The sequence below is a fragment of the Parasteatoda tepidariorum genome, chromosome 1 (genome assembly GCF_982258835.1).
Source record: "Parasteatoda tepidariorum strain Cologne lab strain chromosome 1, Ptep-v5.0, whole genome shotgun sequence".
Classification (NCBI taxonomy): domain Eukaryota; kingdom Metazoa; phylum Arthropoda; class Arachnida; order Araneae; family Theridiidae; genus Parasteatoda; species Parasteatoda tepidariorum.
In genome coordinates, this window is record NC_141755.1 from 54,477,322 (window position 1) to 54,505,039 (window position 27,718).

Sequence of the window (27,718 nt, forward strand, 5' to 3'; positions counted from 1 at the left end):
TTTATTTGTACTGGATCTAAAATGAAAAACGTACAAAAGCATTATTTTAAAATAACATGAGGGCGATAGGAGAGCTTTCGGTGGGATGACAAAATTACTATTAGAGCGATGCACTCTCTGTTCTAGATATTTTTTCTAGATTCTAGTTCCAGAATGTTTTTCAAACTTGTTATTTTATTTTTCTTTCTTCTTAGTTTTGTGACTGTATTAGTTTGCTTACTTTCGGAAAGGGGTCCAATTTTGATCAGCAATAAAATTACAGATTCATTTTACTTACAAGAACTAAGTGCAGCTTATATTGGCATGAAAAACAGAGCTTCAGTTAAAATTTAAGCACTTTAACTAGTCTAAAATTGGTTGATTTTTCGATCGTCGCTAATTTCTGTTCGGTAAAAATAAATTGTGATATAATAATTGCGTGTAATATTAATATCACCAAAGAGAAAACGATTAGAAAAAACTAGTATTTTTACACAGCACAAAAGCTCTAGCACACTAGATATACGGAAAATGGTCAAAATTTCGGTTGATGATTCGTTTGGTGATAATATGGCTATAAATTCTACTACTGGCTGTTAAGAAGCAATTGGAGCTTGTCATTAGGCACAAGGCTTAAAAAAATATGTTTTATAGTTCTGAGTTCTTTTTAAAAAAATTTCTACTTTTTAAAATCATAGAAAATTCTTTTGCAAGAATCTAATCTCACAGGTATGTAAGCGAATGAATAATGAAAAGGAGCAAATTAATATACTAAGTGAGATTTAATTTTTTTATCAGAGTCCTAGTGGTCCGATAGTTAAGGACGCAGGGAACCACTTGTTTGACTAATCTTCGTTAAACGCTTTGAACTTTTTAACTAAGATTATCATTTGCTCACGAATATGTAAGATAATTTTAAATTATTTGTAAACATATTAGGTCGAATAACAAAATATTTAGAATCTTTAAAGTTGAAGTTAGTAAAACGATATTTTTTTTTCATACACAGTCCTATTGTCTTGAATAAAAACTTCACACTGAAGAGCAATTTATTTGAGAGGGTGTGAGATTTCAGATAGAATTTATGGTTCTATGTCTTCAAACTTTCTTCGAAAATAAAATAACGTGGCAGGATTTGATTTACTAGTTTTCTTTCTAAGCTGTCAAAGCTGTCAAAACTCTCTCTATAATCCTGTTCGAGAAAGGACATGGGGGAGTTTCCTCATTCAATTGATGTCTGTAACAATATATAAATTACTTTATCAATAATATTTTCAGTTTTTTTTCACGCCAAGACCACTTTTCGAGTAATTGATAAAATGCTTTGTTTTGCTTTATTTTTGGGATAGAAGAAGAAATTTATTTATATGTGTTCTTAGAACATGCATAAGAAACAATGCACATTCAAAGCCTTACGAGTTTTTGAATCATGTACCATCAAATATCATTTTGATCAGGTTAATATATTGTGTAACTGGAGAAAATTCATTTTATTTCTTTTTTTAGAAAGTTTTATTATAGATTTCGTGTCTAAAGCGAACAATACTAATCGTCCTTTTGTTAAGTTTGAAATTTTATGTTTGAAATGCTTTATGTATTCTAGTTTTTTCTTAATAAAAATGCGCATTTATCTAAACAAAATTTACTTTTTCATCATAAGGATAGGAAGATTTGCTGTTTGGGTTGTTATAGATTCACAAGCAATTTTATTTCATAAATAAAATTATAGCGTAACAGATAGAGATAAAGACCAATTTCGAAAAACTAAGACATTTATCCAAAAGGACCTCGCCTGATTGTAATGGATATTGTAAAAAAAAGTTTATAATTTTTTGAGATATAAATTTGCCTTTCATTTTTATGATTTCTTACTGTTTAACAGTTGAAATTTTTTTTGGTAAGTCATCATTTATGTAATCAAAATTGAGACAAATGATGTGGCGTATATGAAATTTATATATTTTTAATTAAGCTGTTGCTATTTCTACAATATTCTTAAAATTCTATTATTTTATTAAAGGTATTTTAAACTTATTACATAATTTAAAAAAAATTATGAAATATATTTTTTTAAAATATTTTTATAAAGAATTTCTGTTGTGATTAACCTCTTTCCTCTTTTCCTTTTTTAGCAAAAAAGTAGATAAATCACTTTTTTGCTAAAAAAAGGTTGCAAATTTGAGGAAACAGTCAATTTTCAGTTCATTTGTCCAATACTGTTGTTTTAAATTTTTCTATAACCGGATTACTTGGTGAGAACTTAATCCTATCAGTTTAGTATATCCACTCAAGTAGAAAAAAGTTCTGGTAAAGTTACTGTACTGCATGATGATGGTAAAAATTTTTTTGTCATCATCTTACATCCATTTCTGGTAAAAAAAAAATTCTGTTTAATGAAACCAAAGTATTCGGTATTTTAACCATTTATTTGGTAATAATTCCGTTCATTACTGGTACGGCTTTCCGGAAATTCTAGTTTTTAAAATTATAGTTCTATTTTAGTAGAAAAGTCATTTAGTAAAAAATGCAAATGTGTGAAGTAAATTTAACAGAATAAATGGTTTTCATACCATGCTCTAAGGCATCATAATAAAATCGTCATATTTTACTAGATTTATCAAATTTTATCCTATATCAAAGCATATTTTATATTAAATTTTAACCATAATCATTACTAAAGCACTTTGGTAAAAATTATCAAGTATTTCGGTTAAAGTTTACGATATTCTGATAGTTTTGACCATACTTTTTTTCAGTGCATATCTAAGTTACGATTGAACTTAATAGATTGAAAAATCCAAAAGCAGTTACAATACTTTGTGAATACTTTAGTTAGAATTTTATGATTTTGATCTAAATCTAATTTTGAGTGACGATATGCGTCACTCAAAACGATATGCTTAACACAAAAACGTTTTTTTAAACTTTGCGCTGATATTAATTATAAAACGATTCGAGCACTTTTGTTTTATTAATGGTTAATCATCTACCTCTGATAGTTTATCAAGTTTGTAAGATCAAGAATAAATGTACTTATAAATAAATGATTGTCTACGTTCTCATTTATTTCGCCTCAAGCTGACTACTTCATCAGATTGTCTTTTATGTAACTCCGAACAAGCCATGACTACTTGCGCATGACTTTATTGTTAAGAAGTACTGGAGAGCTAGAAACCTAATGATCTAATAGTCAATGGCTGGCATTTTTTTAATAAAAAATAAACAATGTATCTCTAATACAAATTAGTATCAGTTTTATACACAGATTATTTGTACCTAGTTTGCCATTTTTCTTTTAACTTTCGCTCACCACTAAATTTGAATTCGATCCTAAATGTAAAGATATATTTACGAGAATGTATATTTCCCGGGAAAAGCATTAGAACATTTTTAGGATGAATTTTCAACATATATTTGACATTAACGTTCAAAACGAAGTCAATGTTCCGGCAAAAACATAAATGGAAAACATTTACATTGATTTGTTTATATTTTGCGGTCTCTAATATCTCTCTATATAACATAAGAACATAATAGTCTGAACTGAAAAAGTTCCTCATCGTTGTAGTTATATTCTTATTACCAAAAATATCATGGCTGGTCGATACGAATCCGCATTCGGCTTGTTGACATGAAATATCCTCAGTGGTTGACCGATGATGGGTTAGAGTCCCTTTGCTGTCAGACTAACCGTGGCAGGTTTTCGTGGTTTTCCTCTCTATGTAACGCAAATGCGGGTTAGTTCCATCAAAAAGCTTTCCACGAAGGCAAATTTCTTCCAATACTTGATCCAAGAGTTCCCATGTCTTTTGGATTGTGTTCAAAATTACAAGGCTACAGAGTTGAACATAAATCGTAAGCCCAAAAATTGGGTCGGCTGTTCAACGACTGTTATAAAGTAAAAAGAAAAAAAGCTTAAACAAAATGAGCAAAATTATTTAAGCACAGTAAATAACGATAAAATAGTAGTCATAGTCAATCTAGAAATGAAAAATTTACGTTTTTTTTAGTAATTGATGATTAAAGTTTAACAGAACTCCGATTATTGAGACAATGTTCTCTTTTAAAATTAGAAGCAGAGGCATGTAGCATCTATTAAAGGCATATATCATCACATTCTAAGAAATAATGATTTAGAAAAAAATTGATGATTCAGCAATCCCTGAGTTGTATTTCGATAATTTTGAAAATCATTTTGCCACGATTATTGACGAAACATAAGCTCCTAAATGTATGACAAAAGTATTTCCTCAACTCGAAACCTGATCGCAGCGCATTGTGAGAGATTGTTAAGTAGAATGACGAAATTGAAATGAAGAAAATAAAGTGACAAAACGAGCTGACCCGGCTGTATGGTGGTCAAGAAGTTTGCCTCATACCAGAAAGATTCCGGGCTTTCTCGCTTCGGGCATGGTTGTAATAATTTATCTCTCGGTTCTATCTGTCCTATTTGTGTTATTGATGCGACACTGATCCATTTATATGGTGTGCACGATAGAGTTTTTATTAGAAAAATTAGATACATTAGACAAAACAAGTTTTTTTAAAAAAAAATAGAATTTAATTTTGACGAAATTTGTTTCCCTGAAAAAGTGACGATAGTTATTTTATCACTTTCTATTTGGAGCATATACCAGAAAACGGTTTTATCAAAAATGAGGAAAGTTACGTGATATTTGAGCACTCATTTTTTACAGTGCGCAGCAAAATATTTTTTATGGATTTTTTAAAATAATTTCTCTCTCTTAAAAATAATATTTCTATCGAATTTTTCGTTTTTTTAAAATTTATTATCACAACTGTAATAAGGTTAAAATAAGATTTTATAGCATTTTTGATGATTTTGACTCATCGGTTTTTAAAATAGAGTAGAATATTAACGAATAAGTCATTTTACAACGCTTCAGTTACGGAAATATTGTTAAGCCTCGTCTTTCTAATATTACAATCGATATTTTTGATTTATTTTGTGACAGTAAGGTCATACTTATTTTAGATTTTGTTGGTACCGTAACTTTTATGAATGCTTATTAATATTTTACTTTTTATGGACAGTTTGAAAATATTACATTAAAAAAACATGTATACATATGATCCATACTGTAGAATTGTTTGAAATCAAGTGGTAGTTACCACTTAATTTCAAACTGTTACTTAACTGTTACTGTTAGTTACCAAATATATATTGTATGTAATTATATAACATGCAAAAATTCGAATTAAAAACATTAAATGGCTCATTTTAAATGTAATTCCTTAAAAATAAAATTTAAGCATATAACTACCCAATACGAAATATAAGAACAATATGTGTTTTTTTATATACAACTTGATCTTGTCTGGTCAAGTTGTTTTCTAGGAACTGCGTCCAATATTTGAAAGTTATGATATAATTGTACTATATGCACGTGACGGAATGTTTCTAGAATGTAATGTTCTCAAAATATGAAATATGTACTCTCATGTACTCAAACAAGTTTACTTTTTAAGGAAAAAAACTGTAAAAAAATCAGCTTAATTTTCAAGTGAACTAATCAAGGTTCGGGTACCTTCCTTGTACACAGTAAAAAGTTCCGGATCAAATTCGGTAAAAAGTACCGGCACTCCGGGTGTCGGTACTTTTTGTTGTGAAACCCATTTTTGCTGGAGCATATTACGGAACAAAAAAACAGATATACCGTAATTTCACAGTAATAATAACCAAAAAATTACTAAATCCCTGTAATTAAATAAATAGGGTCACGTGAGGTAAAGTGTGTATAAAATAAAGCCTTTTTTAAAAAAGACTCTAAAACAGAAACATTAATTTTATTTTACTGAAAATTTTTATTCTTTTTACATACATTGGATTCATATAGATTAAATATGAAGCATAGTTTTATTCTCTCTTGTTTATTTTATTCTGCCATATAATAAATTCTACTATCGACAGACAAAAGAAATAATCCTTTTCGGAATTTATTCATTTGTGTAAAAAGTGTAATGGTGTATACCATTCATACAAATATGCATTTCAATAAATATTGACACAAATTTAAGAGCAAAAAATAGGCAAAATGGAAACATTTAAAATAAATCGCAATTTGCTTTTTAAAACTTACTTTCGTCTTCGTTAACGCTCGGCATCCTAAGAGAATTAAAATCTAAGCATTTTATAGAACAAAATAAAGCAAATAACCAAACGATTACTAAGAACTTCATAAATTCAGTTAAAAATAAAAGAAGAAAACGATAAACTCTTCAATCTAATTAGTAGTTAAGCTTTTGCCGTATCATAGCGTTAAAATCGTTCGAGCTAGCGTTGCCAGTTTGGCGCACATAAAAAAAAAAAAACCTTTTTCTAATATGTTTAAACTTTAGAGTTGAAATTCTTTATATATTTCTTTGTAGAAAAGAGTATATCGCTGGTTCAAAACTAAAACGACAATTCCGCAAACGTATTATGCTTGCAGATGTGTCGTCTTAGTTTTGAACCAGCGATATATTTATTAATCTTAATGCAATTGGGTATAATATAAAAAAAAACACAACTACTTCCACTTAGTAGGAATAACATTTACCATGACGCAATGCTAAATTCTATGCCACTATCCACATAAATGCCACTATCCACATAAATCAATTATTAATCAAAAATCGAATATCAATTACTTTTCTTTATAATGCAATAAAATCTGGCGAGCAGCTATTTAAACGATCAAATACTTCGTTTGTTTATTTGTGGCTTGATGTTAGGCTCGCAGAAAATGCCGTTCATGGGTTAAATTTAGTAGGAATAACACAACCTGTGACGTAGGCTGTAGTATACCCAATTGTTTTTTTTAAATCAATAATGCTTACAATTAAAAGCGATTAAAATAAAGTAATTTCAAGTAAATGATTACAGACTCATTTCCACAATCATTTTATAACTTCTGTTTCAAAACTATTCTGAATTTAACTTGAAGAGATATTTTTTTCAAATATTATTCTATTTGTTATTTATTAAACAAAGTTTCTTATTTACTTGTAACTTCAATGATATCGTCGAAATAGAGAGAATTTTTTACCTGATGTATTTTTGTGAAAAATTTGATAAAAATATTGTTTTTCTTTTTAGTTATTTTTTTTTGTCAAAATGTAAATTTCTTTCATAAAAAATGTATATTTCATAACTGCAAAGAAATAGGAAATTTTTTACACTTAATTTCTAATCTCAAAGCCTTTATATACATAAAAATTAAGTTCAATTAGCTTAACATTTTCAATCTATAAGAACAAAAAAATTTATTAAATAGGGACAAGTAGAAAAATTTGACAATTCTCGGAAGATGGATTATTTAAAATACCATCGGGTATTTTTTTTCTGTTTTTTTCTAACAGCTAAAATATTATTTTACGCATAAATGACTAACTTAATCTGACACTTAATCTATTTAGAACTTGTAATCGCAAGAACTTGTAATCGCAATTTCAATACTTGATCTTTGAACAACAAATCAAAGTTAACTTTGCTTTTATTTTGAATTTAAATGCTATGAATCATTTATTAAATGAAATCAAATTGGTTCTAAAAATATGTGTGACTCATTGAATTAAATATTAAGAATCACTTCTTAAATAAAACTAAATTGGTTTTCAAAAGAAAAAGTTCTATTACCGCATTAAATAGTAATTTATATTAAATAGAATACAGCTCAGTTTATGGAACAGATACAGAAATTTAGCTAAGCTTGGAGTAATAATGAAAAAAATGACTATTCAAGCTATTGGAGGAAGGAGAAAACGAACAAGTTTTTTTTTTTTTAAATTTTTATTCTGTTTTTGCATGAATATCTCTTTCCTTTTACCCTATAAGGGGTGCTCCCCATGTATTGTATTGAAGAAAAATCATGGATGGGGGGAATAATCGGGATTTCATTCAATTGAAAAACAGTGACCTACATATTTTAAACAGAATTTCAACAAATAGCAGTTTTTATTTTTATAAACGGTATTTCGAAATATTCTCCAATTCAATTTTATTTATATTTTAAAGTATGTATGATAATTTTAATTTAAAAACAGTGCACTCATTTTATTCTTTAAATATCTGATTTACTTTTCACTGCATTGTCAAATGATAAATATTGCATTTTAATACATTAAATGGGGAACAAACAATATATTTTTATTTTAATCTTCTTAAATTTAATTTTTTTTTCAAAAATGAATTGAATTAATAAATAAAGATATTTGTAAAACTCATTTTAATGTGTCAGAAAAGAATTTTTTTGTTTATTAATGTATTTATAAGCCAATCGAGTCCTTTTTTAATAAGTGTGTAAGTAATTTTTTTCTAAGAGTCTTTGAAATTCAATTTTGATTCTAACCTTTTATCATAGAACAATTTTATAATTTCGATTGCTTTTATATCTTGCTGTGTGCTCTTTTTGTATAATCCCTTAGTTTCAAAACGGCTTTTATGAATTTAAAATGTAATTTTATGTTAGCATTTAAGTAAAAACTAATTTCACGCATTTCGTATTCATTTGCGTAAACAAACAAAAAATTTTTAAGATGTTTATTAATTTATAATTATTTTTAAAGTGATTAGATTTTTATCTTTAATGAATGTTTATTGTTAACAAGGATTACTATTCTTGTAATAACTAATAACACATAGTAATTTGAAAATATTAACAGGCTAGAGCGTAAGTAGCGTTCTCATGAATGCATATTTTATAATATCTCAGAATATGCATTTAATTGCACTCTATGCATGTTCTTGATTAATTAAAACATTACTTATGCAATACGACTAAAAAAAATACAAGAGAAGCAGCATTAAAATAAATGAAAATTTTTAAGAAAAAAGTTTAACTTCGATGTTTAAAATCTTTTAATTATTTTAATGCCACACCATCCTTAAAAGTGATCGAAGCGCATTATAAATTCTTAAGAAAAATAATCGTGTTTGCATTCTCAAAAATATTTGGTTAACATAGTATGCACGATGCTGTTGGCAGCAGCATCGTGTTAACATCGCGTACATGAGTTTGCTGGCAGTAGCATGTTGAACCGTAATACTGTTACCTAATGCAAATTTGGTGCATGCATAATAGGGCGTAAAATTTGTATGAAATTATACAATATAGTTTATCAGAGCCATGAAGGCTCAGGGGATAGAGCGTTCGCCTTCCAATGAGCGAACCGGGTTCAAATCCCAGTCGATACGAGTTCCGCATCCGGCTTGCACCGACCACAGTGCTGACGGATAATATCCTCAGTGGTAGACGGTTAGAGTCCCTTTTCGTCTGGCTAACCGTGGGAGGTTCTCGTGGTCTTCCTCTCCATGTAACGCAAATGCGGGCAAGCTCCATCAAAAAGTCCTCCACGAAGGCAAATTTCTCCCAATCCTCGATCCAGGAGTTTCCTTGTCTTCTGGATTGGGTTCCAAATTACAAGGTTTCGGAGTTGAACATTGTCGTAAACCCATAAATTTGGATCGGCTGTTCAACGACGTTTATAATTAAAAAAAAATATAGTTCACTATATTATGATTCAAATAAATTTAAATTATACTTTGCTTTAGCAGATTCCAAACTTTTTGACAGTGTCTTCAAGAATGTAAAAATATCGATATAATTAAGAGAAAATTAAAATGTGCCAGTTTATTGAATTACACTCTTCCCCTCTCGGTAGGTTGTTAATTTTGCACAACACATAACAATGTCAATTTTTATGAAGAAAAAGTAAGTCTTAAATCATTAAGAATTGAAAAATAATGAATGAAAAAAAAAACTTTGGAAACAAGAACGCTTTATTTGAAAAATGGTGTTCCAATATCTCACGTTTGCACGCTCACTTACTTTTAATAACCCACACAGTGTTTTTTTCCTCTTCAGTTTCATATGCCTGTTGACGTTAACAAGAAGATGGGGTACATTTGTCACACTCTTTGATAAAGAAAATATCTAAGCAGACGATCATTTTCTCCCATCTGGTTCAATAGCTATCCTTAGAAAAAAAGAACTTCGGATCATTCAATTAGGCAACAAAAGAACAATACCCTCTTCCACTAAAGTAGATTAAGAGGAGATTCTAAGATTATTGTTTTATTTTTTTTTTGTTAGAAGAAAAGGGAATTCCCTTGTGGGTTCTATTAATTTGATTAACGGATGATGCTATAGAGGAATCAGTAGAAAATGTTCTAAAGTTGATTGGAAATTCTTTTAAAGTTAGGCATGGTAAAAAAGTCTCTTAACCAAAGAAAAAATGAAAATATATAAAACTTAAGCAAAGAAAACTGTTGTTTTAAAATAATTAGATTATTTTCAATTTCTGTTAAAGGTACAATTAGTAGTTTTGTCAAGGTGATACAAAATAAAAACTGCGCTTCTGTTATAAACATATTTTTTTTGTTTGCATGCACATTGTTAGGGACTTAATCTTAATAAGCAATACAGATTTTTGAGTGAAAAATAATTTTTAAATATAATAAATGAGAATTTAACTAGTTAAAATATGATATAGTTTTCATTAAAATTTTCTTTACTGAAAATTTTTTATTCTTAGTCTGTATGCAATCAATAAATAAGAAAGTACACATCTAAACGTAATGTTAAATAAACGCATACCTAAATTCACGAAATAAATATAACTAATAATAACTTTATTGGGTTATAATTTGGATAATCTGTTATTTATACATATTGACTGAATATATTGTCGAATTTATTGTAAATAGTGTTTTAAAGTCTGTTCACCTTTAGGAAAATAAATTGCAGTATATAAAAATTCAAGGAATGAAGTAAAGCTTGATTCGAAAATGAGCTATGCTGTAAGAAATTGCAGATCAAATTATTTTGAAAAGTACCGGCACTCAGAATGTCGGTACTTTTTATCGTAAAATCTATTTATACTGGAACATGTTGCAAATCAAATGACGTAACTATTACAAAAGGCATAATAATAATGTGAAATGATATGATAATTTACACGATGTTACACGAAATGATTATTCATGCGATGTTGTATGATTTGATAATTCGTTCTGTCTTACTGTTCAATTTTCGTTAATGAAAAATATTAAAAAATGGAGAGCCCACTTAACAATGAGGAGACCCGGATTCGAATCACAGCAATGGCTGCTGGATACGAATTCCTTACCCAACTCGCACCGACCACAGCGCTGACGCGAAATATTCTCAGTGATAGACGGATCATGGGTTAGAGTCTCCTTCCGTTAGACTGACAGTGGGAGGTTTTCGTAGTTTTCTTTCCCATGTAACGCAAATGTGGGTTAGTTCCATCAAAAGGTCCTCCACGAAAGCAAATTTCTCCTATTACTTGATGCAGGAGTTGCTTTGTCTTATGGATTGGGTTTAAAATTAAAAGGCTGCGGAGTTGAACATTGGCAGTCGTAAACTCAAAACTCGGTCGGTTGTTCAACGATGGCTATAAAGTGAGAAATAAAGAGAACTTCGAAATTGATTTTGGTTGTTTTTACCTATAGTGGATGCTCGTATTTTAAAAAAATACTAGTTTTTTTTTTGTGATTTACTGAACGGGCTAAAAATTTGTTTAAACATCATAGTATGAAAACAAGTTCCTTTGAATCTTCTTATTTTCTTTCAATCGTGTAATCTGTGGTAGGGGTCCAAAAGTAAAATAAACAATTCGATGAAACTTCTATTTTAATGAGCTTCATGATTTTATTGAATTCAATGAAATGAACCATATTAAAACTTTGAAAATTTTTAAAGCTATTCAAAAAAATGTAGAGAACCTCTACGAGATAGTATAAAAGCTTTACTATTTCTTTTGGAATTGGCGTTTTTCCACATGTCTCCGAAATTATAAAAGCAAAATATGCATTAAATATTAATACTGAATGAGTGTAATATACTTTTACTCAGAGTTTTAATAAATTATTTTCATAAAATATATCTTAAACAGATAACTCACATAACGGACTTTTGTGAGTTGTACTATTTGTTCATCGTAAACTCTTAAGTGAAGTGTAACTTGACCTTAACATCAGTGAAAAGAAAGACAGATAAGATGATAATGACCTTCTCCTTGCGGCAAACCTTCACATAATAAAAATACAAATAATTAATTTACACAACAGCGAATAAATAATTTCAACTCTCATATGGTAGAAAAGGGGAAAATGTAACAATATCTGCCTGTATGGTTTAACTGCTAAAGAAATAAAAAAAAATTCATTTCCGGTGGCATTAATAAGAAATTTGAATCTCTCTCACTTTTTTATTTTCTGAGCATATTTTCATTGGATTTAATATTTTGTTCTTTTTCATTCGCAGATACAACGGGAGACGAAAAAGAGGCCTGCAATGGAGATGTGACTGCAAAGAGTGATGAGAACGAGACCGCGCCATCTGGCGGAGAACAGTCTGAACAAAATGGCGGCTGTGAGAAAGATGGAGAAAAATCGATCCAAGATGGCGGCGATGGAGAGGAAAACGAAGAGAAGCAAACGGGAGAGGAAGCAGAAAAGGAAGAAGAGAATACCACAGCTGAGGCAACAGATAGCGAAAATGTTGAATCTAGGGAAAACAATGAGGAAGAAAAACCTGAGTAAAATATGAAATTGTAAAAGGAGAAATGAAAAACAAGAAGCTAGTTTCTTCTTTTTTATTTTGTTTGTGTTAATTTTTAATTTTCATTTGACATCCAAAGGAAGTTACTTCATTAGAAGGTTTAACAAAATGCCAAAGATGAACTGGTTAGGTTTTCTTTGCATTCACCAGCATCTAAGCAAGAAAGTAAATGGTTGAACTTTAATAAAATACACTGATGCGTTTCATGCATATGCAATTAATTTATAAATTATTTTTTATCTGATTTATGAATAGAATACAAAGATAATAAGCTTAAGATTATTTAGCATTCTAAATATTTATTCTATGTGGCTACTTTTTTCCTTATTAATTCTAATCAAATCCACTAATTTAACTATCATAATTATAGATTATTCAGAATACAAATTATCCAATTTTACTAATTCTCCACAATAAGAATAATTTTTTAAGTTTTGCCGATCACTTTTTGCTTGATGTTGATGAATTAGATCTATAAATTATCAAACTCTGATTGGAAGATTTTTATATAAATATACAAAATCCAAAAAAAAGGTAACACGGAACATTTTGCAGAAAAGAAAGTGCTGTATAAACATTTTGCTCCTTATAATGAACTCTGGACTGAACGTAGGTAATGTATCTTAATGTGTGACTGTGCCAAGTTAGATAACTGCTATATGAATGAAGCAAGAAGTGGAGAAACTTTTTCTTATAGCGGCATTCAGCTAAAAAAAAAGATAGTTACAAATGAAACTTTCCTTTTTGTTAAGGCTTTTCTGGTTCTATAACCATTTCAAGGTGAAATAGATCACGATGCATTGCATTCGTAGTTGTTGTCGCCAATGTGAAAGAATTTCTGTGAAATTTATCCTTATTCTGCAACAATTGGTAAAAAAAAAATTGTTCTATGAAATTTGTATTGAATCATTAAGTATCTGCTTTAACATTTTAAAACCGAAATTTGCGAGATCAAAAAATTGTATTAAACAAAATTTTTATTTTTATTTTTTTTCCTGCTTTTAAATGTGTTAATAGTAAATTAGTTTATATTTTACGTAGGGTACCTTAAAAGTTTTTATAAATTAATTTATTGTTCATGTTTTTTCTTACGCATTTATTTTATTCATCATTTGTATATAATTGTTCTTATTTTAAATGTGAGTTTATTTTGACAATTATAGTTCTTTGCTTAGTCTGTCAATTTTTTTTTAAAAATAATTTTACATCAAATATAGTTTTTTGATTCCTTGAATTTTTTAAAAATAAAATCACTCCTTTTAACATTTTATTACATTTTCTGATCTGACTTTTATAAGGTATTTATGCTTCATTTGTATTAGTTTTTAAGATTTGTAAAAAGTCACCTATGACGTGCTAAGAGCCTTCAAAAACTAAATTAATAGCTTATTATGGTTTTTGTTTATAAGACAAAATTAAAAACGGGGATTTTTTGGAAATAAGGAACTTGTTTGTTTTATGAAATTTACTTTACATTTTTTCTGACAAAATATAATTATAATAGCTCATTATTATTAATTTTTTATTAGCCTTAACTTTTTACAATAACTATGCTGGTCCTTAAATTAAACTGCATCACTCAAATATCTTAATCTTACAAATAACTGCAGAACTTCGTTTGATTTGGCACATTTAACTTGTAATTTAATATTCTTTGATTGTTTATTTCCTTCAAACAAATTTTTACGACTTATTTTTTAATTTTTCAAATTAAGTATTAAATTTTTAACTTAAAATATGATTTCCTGTATTAACTAAAGGCTTTCTAAGAAGAAAAAAAAAGTTTTTCTTTCTTGTTACTATAAATGCAATTTCACAAATTGAATTTTCATAGGTTGATTGCCTCAGCTTTTCGGCAACAATAGCTATGAAAGGTTCAATCCAAGCATTAACGTCCAATTTTTATCTGTGCATATCTTCACATTATGGAAAGGAAAATGTTACTCTTGATTGCGCGTGAATGTCAGGGCATAGACTGTGTGAAGAAAGACAGGAACGAAAGGAAGGTGTTCTTTTTTTAAAAAATGTATCAATTTGGAATTGACAGCTTCATAACAGACGTTCTCTTGATAGATTAGCCGGTGACCTTCGAATGATTAAGTGATTATTTTTTTATTAAGTTTCTTACTTCATAATTTAACTATCTCTAAAAGCTTCTATTATTTCTCATCAATATCTGTAAATATTTTATAGTATTCATTATCATGATTTAGTCCTTTTAAGTAGGTAAAGGAACTTACGTACACTTTTATATTCTTTAATGTAGTAAAACCAATTTAAAATGCAAAAATTCAAACATATTCTTAACTGTTGTTTAATAAATGCAAAATATGAATTTTTTTAAATAATCTCTTAATGTATACAAAGCATAAAAATACCACTTTTCTATTCTTAGGATGGTCAAAATTTACCAACTTTTTAGCAGTAAAAAAGATTCTTTTCAAATAAAAAGTTTACTGAAAACTTTTGATAAAATTTAAAAAGCAAAATGTTATAAAATTTCAATCATAATTTTTTTAAAGTTAATTGTTTATCTATGTAAAAATACTTAAATATCATTAAATTTTTTTTTATAATTTTAAAAATCCAATTCAAATAATCGATAGAAAGTTATTTAAAATGCACTAGCAATTAGCGCTTTAAATTGTATTCTGTCAATAAAACTATCAATAAAAAAAACGGATTTTTTTTACGCATAAAATCTTTTTAATTTTCATAATGAATTGTCAGACAAGAGGGTCGCTGGTGAAAGATCATTTTATAAAAAAAATTTAAAAAAAACTTTTAACCCTAATCGTCCATACCATATTTAAATGCTATGAAACAAATGACCAACTTTAATATACAATTTATGCGGGTTTTTAATAAAAAAAATAAAAAAATTTTGGAATTAATTTTTTTTCCAAAACAGTTTTTTGTTTCTACTATTTTAACTGATGTTTCTTATTAACATATATAGTAAAGAATTCCTTATTTGGAACATTTTCATTGCTATAAATTTGTCATTTAATAATCCTTTTAGAAATGAATTTACATAAAGCAATTTCCATGCCTTTTCGGGGCGATTTTCAAGCTCAATATTTATTAATGTAGCATTTATATATGAAATGATAAGTTTTATAAAGGAAACATCTACAAAATTATCATTTTAAAATAGTTTCTAAAATTGAAAAAGAGGGAAAAAGCATATAATCCACATTCAAGATAATTTTAAGAAATTTTATATACATAATGGAACAAATAAGTATAAAATATTAACAAGCTCAATTTTTATGCAAAATTACGTAAAGATATTTATGTTTAATAATGAATTATCCTAATGAACAAAACCTTTTGAGAATATGTTTTTCAAAGATGCTTAGCATTTATTTTTTATTTTTTATGGTGTTATGGTGTTTTTTTCCAGTGCAATTGTAATGTTCTATAAAAAAATTTTAACTCATAAAAGCATTCTAAAGCAAACTTATACACATAACAGAATAGATAAATAAAACAAATAATAAATTCCAATAGTTTTTTAAAATTACTTAAAGAAATTAATGTTTATTAATTAATTGAAATAACAAAGAAAAAATTTGCTTTAAAAACATTTTTACATCAATTTTTCTAAAGGTGTTAAGAGCTTTTATTTCTTTTCTCGAAATCGATGTAGTGTTCAATAAAATGAGAAAAAACAAATTTCAATATTTAATAATGAAGCCAAACACTAACATTTTTTTTCAATAATGCACATAAAGAAAACGATTTCGAAGTAGAAAACGATTTTAATAACACATCTTAAATTTCTCTAAATATAATCCAACATATAGCCTAAAAATATAAATATAGCTTATTTCATAGCTTAAAGTTGCTAACACTTTATTTCCTTTTCTAAACAGTTGTCATTTTCAATAAAATAACAAAAAATTTTTTTATTTAATAAATGATTAAAACAAGCGATAATATTTTTATTCAATAACGAATAAAAAGAAAACGATTTTAGCAATTGATTTTAAACTTCTTCCCGGTCCTATTCGAAAACATTTTCATAAATATCTCACGTGTGCTAAAATAACGATAATGCTGGTATCTGTCCATTTCAGAATAAGCATTTACATTATCAGTCATTTTTTTAAGTTATCTTTACTATGAAGATGGTGCTTTTTTTGACATACGTAGACTACAGCTAATTCTTCTTTTTCATCATGAGTAGAGGTAATAGGCGTAGTTATTTAGTCTTTCAATTTTTATTTTGCAACACATCTGAGAAGCCCATGTGGTAAGTACATATATAAATATGGATATAAATATGTATGTATACATATGTATGTGTTTTTGTGTATCAATAGAATTGCTCAAGTGTGCATCATTTAGTAGAAAACTTTTTGACGTCAGAAAAAAAAAGCATCATATGTTATCAGTCTGATTTCACTTTTTAACACGCACAATTTCAATTGGTTCCTTAGCTCAATGTTTAATTAAATAAGTCAAAAAAACAAACAAAAAAAAAAAACTGCTCAAATACGAACTAGACGTGATTTTTTAAAAATTTAACTAGCAGACCACCTTTTAAGAAAAAGTTTACATCTTTAGAATTTTTTTCTTTACTTCGAAATGCATTGAGTTTTTTTTAAACCTGCGTTCATAGTTTAGAAAAAAGATGCTTGAGCAATCCTATAAAGTTATTAGTTTTTCAATGTGATACCTGCAAGTGGCGTAGTGTGGGTATCGATGATATTGCGCATGCTCACGGAGATCAAGTGCAAGCTTAATTTTCCCTATATCAGTTTATGATGTTATAAAATTCCTTACTTGCTCCGATTGCAAACAAACTTTCTTCTCTGCAAGAAGGGAATTATAAATATCACAAACTGATCTGGGGAAAATTCGGTTCACACATTTATCCATTAGCATGCGCAAAGCATCCAAGAGGTCACATGTCTGGGTATCAATGATCTTCTTCTTAAAGTGCAAGTACCCAATTTTCTCTTTTGTACAAAACGCTTCTATTATTTGAAATCTTAGTTATAGTTGTACATATAAAGTTGGTGCTTTATTTCGTAGAAAGATTATTGTACCGATTTTGACATCAAAAGGTGCTACATGATGTAACTGAAAAAATTATTTGCTACGATTATATTTGTTTACAATATTTATGTTTAAAATGAACATTTTAATATATATTTTAAAAGGAGTGAGTTATGTTACACGAAAGCATTGGAGTCGAATTTCTTCAACTGTCAAACGAAATACGGTTTGACTGTTGACTTCGAACAATCTACTTTACTTTACACATGTTATCATTTTTCAGATTCCTTAGCAGACTCCTTAATTTTCATTGCATATGGATTTTTATTTCAATTATTAAAAAAACCAACCAGTGCATTGTAATAGATTATTTTCAATTAAAAAAAAGTTTATCATTTAAATATTTTAGTTAACTCTAAATTTGTTTAGATAAAGAAAATATGGATATTCGCTCTCTCTGGCATTAAAATAAATTATCACTAAACTCAAGTAAATATACTTCTTCATCTATTTAAAGGTTTTAACAACTTGAAATGTGTTATTTAGGCTCCGTGTTACAGAACTCACCCAATATATTTCTAAATTTAATTCAAATTTGTTTTTTTTTGTTTTCATTTATGTCTGTTTTATAAAAAACTAGTAAGTCAGTAATTTATTTCAATATAATTTTGAAGTTACAAGTATGTATATTACGAAAATTGTAAATCCTAATCTGAATTTGGATCAATCTGACTGCATTATATAATAAATTAACAGTTTCCCTAACTTTTGAAACTTAAATATCTTTTTAGCATATGTATAAATTCTTATATAATCTTGTAAAGAATAAATTGTTTTAAGTGTGTAGAAAATGAATATGTTTGATTCTTTATTATTTGATGTAGAAAAAATAATGCAAAAATTCAGTAGATTGCCGCAAGTTCAGTACGTTGAACGCTTTACTAACTGCTACGTGTTGTTCTTTGCATCGACATGAGCGCCCCCTCTACCCAACTGTGCAAACCAATATCGTACCCCCTTTTACAGAAAGCTTATTTCTTTTTCTGCCGCTCATATGTACGCAATTCTGTGTGCTACAGCGTTTCAAGTGTTCTCATTTATCCAGTTATTTGTTGCAAAAGCATGTGAGAATTTTTTCTGTATATGATGAATTCGATCTTTTTATCTAATAAATGGTTTTAAAAAATAAATTACTGTGCTGCATTTACTTTCACTTACTTTAAAGAAATGAAACGGCTTACGCTATACCTCTCCCGTAAGTTCGCTTTAAAAAATAATTTTTTGTTGCGTGATATTATTGAATGCGTTGAAAAATTATATCTACAATGAAATTAAATTAAAAATTAAGCATTAATATCTTTAGAAAATACTTTTTTTATGTTATAGATTTTTTTATGTGGGTTGAAAAAACAAAACTTCATGAACGACATTAAAATTATATTATTATCTATTGATTGATTGATTAAAATGAATTATTGGAAATATCTGAAGTATATTCGGGTCTTGATCTTAATGAAATACACACTTTGAATGTGTGTTATACATATTGATGGAATAAAACGCTAGCTCATATTTTTAAAGGATAAATAAACTTACGACATAGGCTTATAACAAATTAATTAGTAGAATATCAACTTAGAATTTTAAGTTAAAAAGTCCATTTAAATGTTGGTTGGCTAAAAGTGGAAAGCACTGAACAATATTTTTAAATAGTCTACCTTTTTGATTTTGTTATTTTATTTTACTATCTTAAAAATGTTTTACAGTATCTTGAAACAAAATGTATTTCGAATTATATAAAAAACTTTGTTTATCAATAAGGTTTTACTTCAATAAAAGCCCGCGTTATTCAAAAGTAAATAAACTGAAAGTTAATATTTTTTTACTGAAAATTAATAGGTTGTTTGAACATTGTTTATTTTAAGCTATTAAAGTGCAATTTCTTTATTAGGATACTTAACGCAAAACTTCCTACTTAATTCTTAACAAGTGTCGAATAATTGTACTCTCTCGTCGCAAAGGAAAATAGGTTTATACGAAAGTATCATTAATAATATCTTCGTCTTCGATTTTTTTGTTCCAATGAATTTTGAAGTAACGTTTTGCCTGAATTCGAAGGTATAAAACCTTCCAGAGGTGTTATGATTTGCATTTAAAAGCTTGAGTACGTAAGATTCATTCTAGGTCTTTTCATTTTGCAAATGTTTATTCAATATTGATTGGTTTCTTCAGCATGGCTATGTGGTTACTGTAAAATGTTTTCTGAAAAGTTGGTTAATGTTTTAGAAAAGTTGGCTGAACTTTTTCTATTGAACTGGTTTCATCTAAATCAGATGATTTCAAATGTTCCATGGGTATTTTTTACTTCACCCTTATGTAAAAATCTTCGCATTTACTCTGGTTATCCTGTTGTCAGGTTGAATAATGCGATTATGTGAAAAATTCATAAATAATTTTTCAAGCACCAGTTCTATCTGAATTAAAAAAATGACAAACCTTTGAGAAGCGTAATTTATGAGTTTATTTTTTTTTTGTTCATTTTTTACGTAAAATGCATCCATTTTATTTTACTCATGTTAAATGTATTCGGTGGCTTACAGTTGCGTGTCACAGATTGGTAAGTTGGTATTCAATTGACGAATGCATTCTTCCTTTTGACTTTAATAATAATTTTGATTTCCTTGTAACACTTTTCGGATTTATGTTTTATCTGATCTTCTGGGCTCAATGTTTGCTGTTTTTCCCTAAAATTCATTAAATTTAAATTTCTTGCTTATTTTGCTTTGTTTAAAACTGAAAACTAAATCATGAAGACACGTTAAAAATTATATTTCTTTTTATTTCTTGCATGGCAGAATTTTTCTAAAACCAGTTTTATCTGAATGAAAAATATCAAACGTTCAAATGACGTAATTTTGCTTAGCTCTTTTCAAATTTTTTTTCACCAAATACTTACAAATTATAACTTTAATAACTTTTTAGAAATTCACAAAATTTAGAGACTTACATAATAAATAAAACAAATGAGTTAGAATTCGAAAAAAATACCCTAAAAATTTGAGAAAGATATGATAATTTGGGAAAATAATTCATTTCTGTGATTGTTGTGCTAAGGAATTAAAATTTTTTTTTCATAGTCTAGTTATAGGGGAGAGTCGGGTAGCCCCGCCCACTTAAGGAGTATTGCTTATATTTCTGTATAATATTGAGTAATAATTAATATTTTTGTATGTTTCTATTTTTTTATCATCTAATTAAATAATGCAAAAAGAATAAACCAAAAAAAGAATAGTTTAACTTAAAAATATTGAAATTTTAAAAAACATGTTTTTCAGCTCTTTTCAAAATGTGTCGGGTAGCCCCGCCCAGTTACAAAAATTATGTTTTTTGACTGTTTTTTCAGGTATAAATGAAAATGACCAATATATTGACAATAGATAAACCTCATTTATCATTTTTATCACAAAATTATTTAATTTAATACATATTTATATACTTTTAGTGAATTCTATCATTTAATAACAACAATATTTGTTGTTAAAAATGCATATAACATTCAAATTTGAAGCAATAAAATAGTAATCTTTGCAACCGTACATTTATCGACGAAATAAAATTGGGTGGTGATTCCCGACATTCATGTGAGCGGGGCTACCCCTAAACCAATTTTTTTGTAAATTTGTAATTACTCGAACAATTTTTCACATATAAACTTCTTTCTTTGTGCAAATTAAACTTAAGACTACGTACTTTAATGCTGTTTGTATAGAAAAAATATTTTTTTTAGTTTTAAAATGAAGTTTAATCGAAACATTCAACCAATTTTTCTTAATTTCAAGGACTACTGCAATCAACATATTTTCAAAACTATTGTTTACCATGTTAACAGCTGCATAAATACTTGAAACTTTGAAAATAATCTTTTTTTAATATAACAATTAATGTCCGATGGCCCATTGACTTGAAAAAATATTCTATACATATGAAATTACCAGTGGGCGGGGGTACCCGCTGGGCGGGGCTACCCGACTCTCCCCTATATTGTTTCTTTTTAAAAAAAAGTATAGTTTGAATATAATGAAACAATGTAAGATAAAACACAAGTGTAAACGACAGAGATGTGGAGTCTCTTAAAAAAAAGTTATTTGACCTCTGAAATAAATGTTCCTCAACTTAACTCTGCACCACTTGGACATAACAGCGTCCTTCCAAAAAATTGCATTTGTATTTAATTTTCGTAAACTAATTTCCTTTTTCATTTACAAAAACATATAAAGAGTATTTTTATAAAACTGAATGAATTCCGAAAACATATTGAAACAACTGTTTATTAAATTCTAAGCTACCAAATTCAATTTGTGTCAGAGGTAAATAAATGTTCAAAAGCGTATTAAATTTCGGTAAAAAGAATGCCAATCATTGCAGCTGCATAAAGGGATTTTCAGTTAAGGGGGAATCTCTTATCACGAGAGCAGTCAATAATATTTGAATTGTTATGCAAATATCGTTCTCAACAGAATGAAATTATTGATTTAAGATGGGCAACCAGACTATAGATCATATCTATGAATAAAACGATGTTTTCTCTACACAGGCCTTTGCTCTTTAAATTCGAATTTTATGTACTAAATTATGCATGCTAGTCGATTGAAAGCAATATATATATATTAATTTATTCTAAAGAATTGTAAAATTTAGCTCATTTGATGATTTAATTTTAATTTAAAAATTTTCTTTTCATGCTAGTTAAGTTCAAGAATGAAATACGTATTTTAATTATAAAAGTACTGAAATATTTAAATAACTAAAATGTAGACTCTATTTGATGTTGACGTGTGAAATATTCTTAGAATATTTCAAACACTTTCTGATTCTCTATAATAGGTGTGGTAATAACGCAAATTCATTAAAAAAACAATAAAATAATACCTTACTTGAAATATATATTCTTCTAAGCACATAAGAATTTTTTAAATTTGTTATTGGATTTTACTAACCTATATACATGAAAATAATTATAATTACTATAACTCGCGCAAATGTGTGAGTTATTGTCCGGTTTACATTTTCCGGATATTGCTCCTTTAAGGGATAGGATCATTGCCAGATTTATATTTCCCCGGAATTCCCTAAACAATGTGTCTTTAAGATTAAAAGCTATTGCCTGTTAATTCCTACGCTAGTTTTAAATCTATATTTGGATTAAAATTTGTAACCATCTCGTAGATAAAAAAAGAAACCAAAAAGAAATCCTGCTCGCCTGGAAAAAACATAGGTTGTAGGCACGCATTTCTTACCTTTTTACCTAACTGTGAAGCGAAAAAAAATTCCACTCAAGCAGTTAAGCCTGATTGATTGGTTTGCTAATCTAAAAGTTCAATTACAAGCTTCCTCTCTATTTTATAACGTTTTTTCTACGAATCAAAGCCTTCCTTGTTGTTGTATAAAGCTCATTGTCGTTGAGATTCATTTGAATGCCTTTAAAGGTCTTTACTGGTAACATCTACTTCATTTCTTTAATAATTTCAATTAAGTATTTTAAATGAAAGACTTAAAACTGAAAACTGATTTTTCATTTTTTATAAAGTAATCCCAGAATAGATTTTATAATAAAAATCCCTTTCCGATCCATTGATTTTATTAGAGTGTAAATAAAGCAAAATATGCTGAAAATGCAAATAATATTTTAAGCCATTAATATTCACTTATACATAATATCTTCTGAAAACTTTGAATGCGAATTCTTACAACTATGTCTATAAAGTTGATCGAGAGGAACTGGACAATAGTTAAAGTAATTCGAGCAACCGAAGTAAACTCGAACTGCAAAAGGTTAAATTGGTGTCTAAACTTATTGACCATTTTACAATTAGTAAACGGTAAATTTGTTATGTTTATGAATTTTGTGTAAATCTACATCCAGTCAACATATAAAATTAGGACTTAACTACTCTCCTTATTAATAAGTAATGTCTTAGGTGAAAAGCATGCATGAAATTTTATCTTAACTAAGAGTTAAATTGGAATATAATGATACATAATTTTGGACGAACTTTCAATGATAATTGTGCAAAATTATTTTGTTCAAAAATTAGGTTTGTGCAAAATTATTAAGAGCATATTTTAATAGAACTGGTGATTTTATTGAGATCGAATCTTAACTAAATCTGGGAAACCAAATGTGTCTAAATACATAACAAATTATTTTGCAACCTTTTGGTACATTGAACAAATATACATCGTATGAATCTAAAAAAAAAAAGAAAAAAGAGAAAATGTAGAAGGATTCCTTCGTGTGTTAGTTCTTCCGAAAAAATGCAAAGTTCTAGAAAGAAAGGCAAAAAGAAAAATGTTTTGATTACTTTAAACCATTTATTTCTAATATTATTCTTCACAAGTTTCACAGACAGAAATTTTGAAAAATCAAAGGAATTTTGAAATAAACTTTTTTGAAATAAATTTCCAAATAAGTCATATTTATTGGATTTGAATGGAGCCTGATTGCACTTAGTTTGCTGAACTTCACTTTTTGTACCTGAAAAAAAAATGAAAAGAAGAGTTAGATTAACTGGAGTTTACGCAATATTTAAACCAGGTGAAAAACAATATGCAATTTTACAAATATGCCTATTTGCATTAATAGTAATTCCATTAAAGTGTATTTATAATAAATAAAAAAGGATTATAAGTGTTTACTTAAAAAGCTGGTTTAAATCATGCAACAATCACGCAAATATTAAACGATTTTTAAAGCGTACACAAGAATTTCTGAAATTTACGAATTAGTTTTCTTGCCAAGGTCTGCCATTTGCAGTATAAAAGTATTGACGAATGTATTCGACAAAGAGAATGTCAAAGAAATTGAACTATCTACCTAAAATATAATTTTTATCCAAGCTTATTGCTTTATTTTGTGTCAAGTAACGCTGACCTTAAGCTTTAACGGCCAAGGAGACCAATGCACATGTTGACGAAAACTTGGTAAGGAAGTCGCCAACACGTGAATGCTTTTTCCGAGTTTTCGCCAACACATATTCCATAATTGATATATCCTGTAATCAAGAATCCTATAATTGATATCCTATAATCAAGAATCCTATAATCGAGAATCCTATAATACATATAATCGATACGGAACTGTCCTTTTGCTAAGAATGAACTGAACAATCTACCTAAAATATAATTTTAATCCAAGCTTATTGCTTTATTTTGTGTCAAGTAACGCTGACCTTAAGCTTTAACGGCCAAGGAGACCAATGCACATGTTGACGAAAACTTGGTAAGAAAGTCGCCAACACGTGAATGCTTTTTCCGAGTTTTCGCCAACACATATCCTATAATTGATATATCCTATAATCAAGAATCCTATAATCGATATCCTATAATCGAGAATCCTATAATCGAGAATCCTATAATACCTATAATCGATACGGAACAGTCTTTTTGCTAAGAATGTAGAGAAATTTAAGATGCAAAATTAATGCTATGAGATCTTTACTTGATTCAAACTTTGAAATTCAGGCAATAACCAACATCGCGCCAAAGTCCTTCAGTTAGTTTTTAAATTTTTTTTAATTTTAATATAGTAATTAATTATAAAGGAAAGATACTTTTCCATTTCGCCGGCACAGGGGGAAAAAGTTGCCAATGTAAATTTACTAAGTACAAATAAATTCATTTGTTTTGTTTCTTAACTTTTATTTATTTACTTATTTTGGTTTTTTAAGTGTCGACTTCTTTAAAAAAGTACCTAAAGAAATTGACAAAATACAAATATAATTTATTGCATGCAGAAAATTAGATAATATTTAAACTTGAGTCATTTTAAAATTTATTTTCAGATTTGGCGAAAATAATCTACGGGAAAATACGTAAGTAGCAAAATTTATATAAATGTTAAGTAAAATTGATCCTGAGCAATAAAAAAAAAACTTTTGGAAGACTTTAAAAACTTTGAGCAATAGAGAAACTTTTATTGTGCATTTCATCGCCATATAAGCTCCTTTAGTTTAGTACTCTATGTGCTATTTTTATTATGGATGAAAAGAAGTTATAAATATATCTTTAAATTTAACTTTAAATTTAAGATTAATGTGAATAATGTTAAAATTCGTATAAAAATAATTTATTATATTATAAAAAATTTGATCTGGGAAAATTTGAATAATTTATAACTTATTTCTTATTTAAGCTTTAGATTAGTCAGTTTAATCGCCAAAGTAAATATCTAGTTAACTCCATTTTGATATGAAAAAAAGGAAGCTATCTTTATTCTATGATTTTAAAACATTTTTTTCATAAAATTGTAACAGTGTGACTTGAACATTTATATAATTCATTAAAATTTTTTTACTATTTATTTTTAATCCGAAAATTCCATGTAGTATTTCAAATTATTAATCGTGTCATTTCTTGGTAAGAGAAATTTAATAAAATTTTGAATACTTAAAAATAAATTAAATACTTAGTTTCAAATTTGTTTATATAATTTGTTTATATAATTATTTATATAAATAACTGTAGTTTGAACTTAAGCGTATTTATATGCATAGGTTGTATTCTATCTCTCATTTCAAATCAAATTATTTCAGTCGCCAAAGTATAGGTATCGTGTTAAATGTACCATTTTATTAACGTAAATATTAACTATATGTAGTGTTTTACTGTGTATTTTATTATTATTATCACTTAATTTTATTTACTTTTATGAAGAAAAAAAATGAAAGAATAAATTATGAGAGGGCAAAACTATTGTTGATAACAGTTATGATAAATTTAGTAATATACGCTACTGGTATAGTGGTAATGGGCTCTCTTATCTATCTCTCGCAACATAATACCTCTTAAATTATGCTAAATAAGTAACATTTGTGTTAAATAGTTAAAACTTAAATTAAAGTGAAAGTTTAATGAAAACAATAATAATATTAATAATTGCTCATACCAGTTATGGGCAAGTTTATTGAGATTTCAAAATTAGAACTATAAGGAAAAGATTCTTTTTATAAACTTAATAATGGATTAATGTATTAACTTTTCAAAAATAAACCGATAAAATCCTAGTATACGTTACATGCTTGGCGCAATTTTATAAAAAGTCACCAACGCCGAAATGAAGCGTTAATACTTTTCGCCGAAACTGTTACCAACGTTGAAATGGTGTTCTTACAATTATCGCCAAGAATTGGCGTAGGCTATATATAAACTTACCATGAAATAAATCAAAAACCCCCGAAACTCTGAAAATCTATAACTACAGATAGAAAACTTCATTGCCTTCTTAGACATCGCCAAATCCACCGTATAACGTATATTACGATTAACTCTTAAACTCAAAATACATATGATCTTCAATTATTTCTTAAATTATTCTGATGTTAAACAACTATAAAGATAATTGGAAAATAAATTAAATAATAAAATTTTCTAATAATAAAAAATGTAGATAGAAATAATACGAAAATGGAAGATTTTATATAGAGTAAAATCTTCAAACTGCACTACCCAATCCAAGGGGCACCCAATTCTATATTCTAATCGTTGTTTCAGTATGGCACTTAAATCTGTAAATTAGGCAAGTCGATATTTCCTATTTTACTGCGCATATCAGATAACATGCATTTCAATTTTTAAGGTTACTTTGTTTTACTTTGATATATAATGGATTTTATTCGAGTCAAAATGCTTTTATATTATAGTTTTGTTTACGGTGCCCTTTCATCTGGTAAAGTAGGTAAACATAATTGATGGCAAGAGAAAGTTAGTAATTTTCTCCAAGGGCTACCTCTAAATTTATTTTTACCCCTTCATCCAATGTTTTAATTCAGATAATAGCACTTACTTTATTTTTTCAGTCATTCATGAATTTATTTCTTTTCTGGTGATTTTGATTTATCATCGGGCTTCTTCTCTCCTGGTTTACCATGTTCTCCAGGTTTACCATGTTCACCAGGTTTCTTTTCGTCTTTCTTGTCCATTTCTGCTGAAGATTTACCGAAGGAAGTAACGTGAAAGTCTATGAATACTTTGAAATAAATTGAATTCACTAAAATTTTAAGTTGAACTACAAATTCTCAAAATAATTATCCGAATGCTGTTCTAAAAGTTAAAGTCTCGAGGTTTTATTATATCAAAAACGTGACCTG

General features: G+C 27.8%; 1 protein-coding gene across 1 annotated transcript in view; it reads left to right on the forward strand.

The window, feature by feature from the left end:
* Positions 1-17,058, forward strand: part of Acp32CD (Accessory gland protein 32CD) — a 67,595-nt gene extending 50,537 nt beyond the window's left edge. The window contains exon 2 of the mRNA XM_071179784.2: positions 12,270-17,058. Within this exon, the coding sequence (XP_071035885.2) occupies positions 12,270-12,547 (278 nt within the window). The 3' untranslated portion in view covers positions 12,548-17,058. The remainder of the gene's footprint in view (positions 1-12,269) is intronic.
* The last annotated feature ends 10,660 nt before the right edge of the window (positions 17,059-27,718 follow it).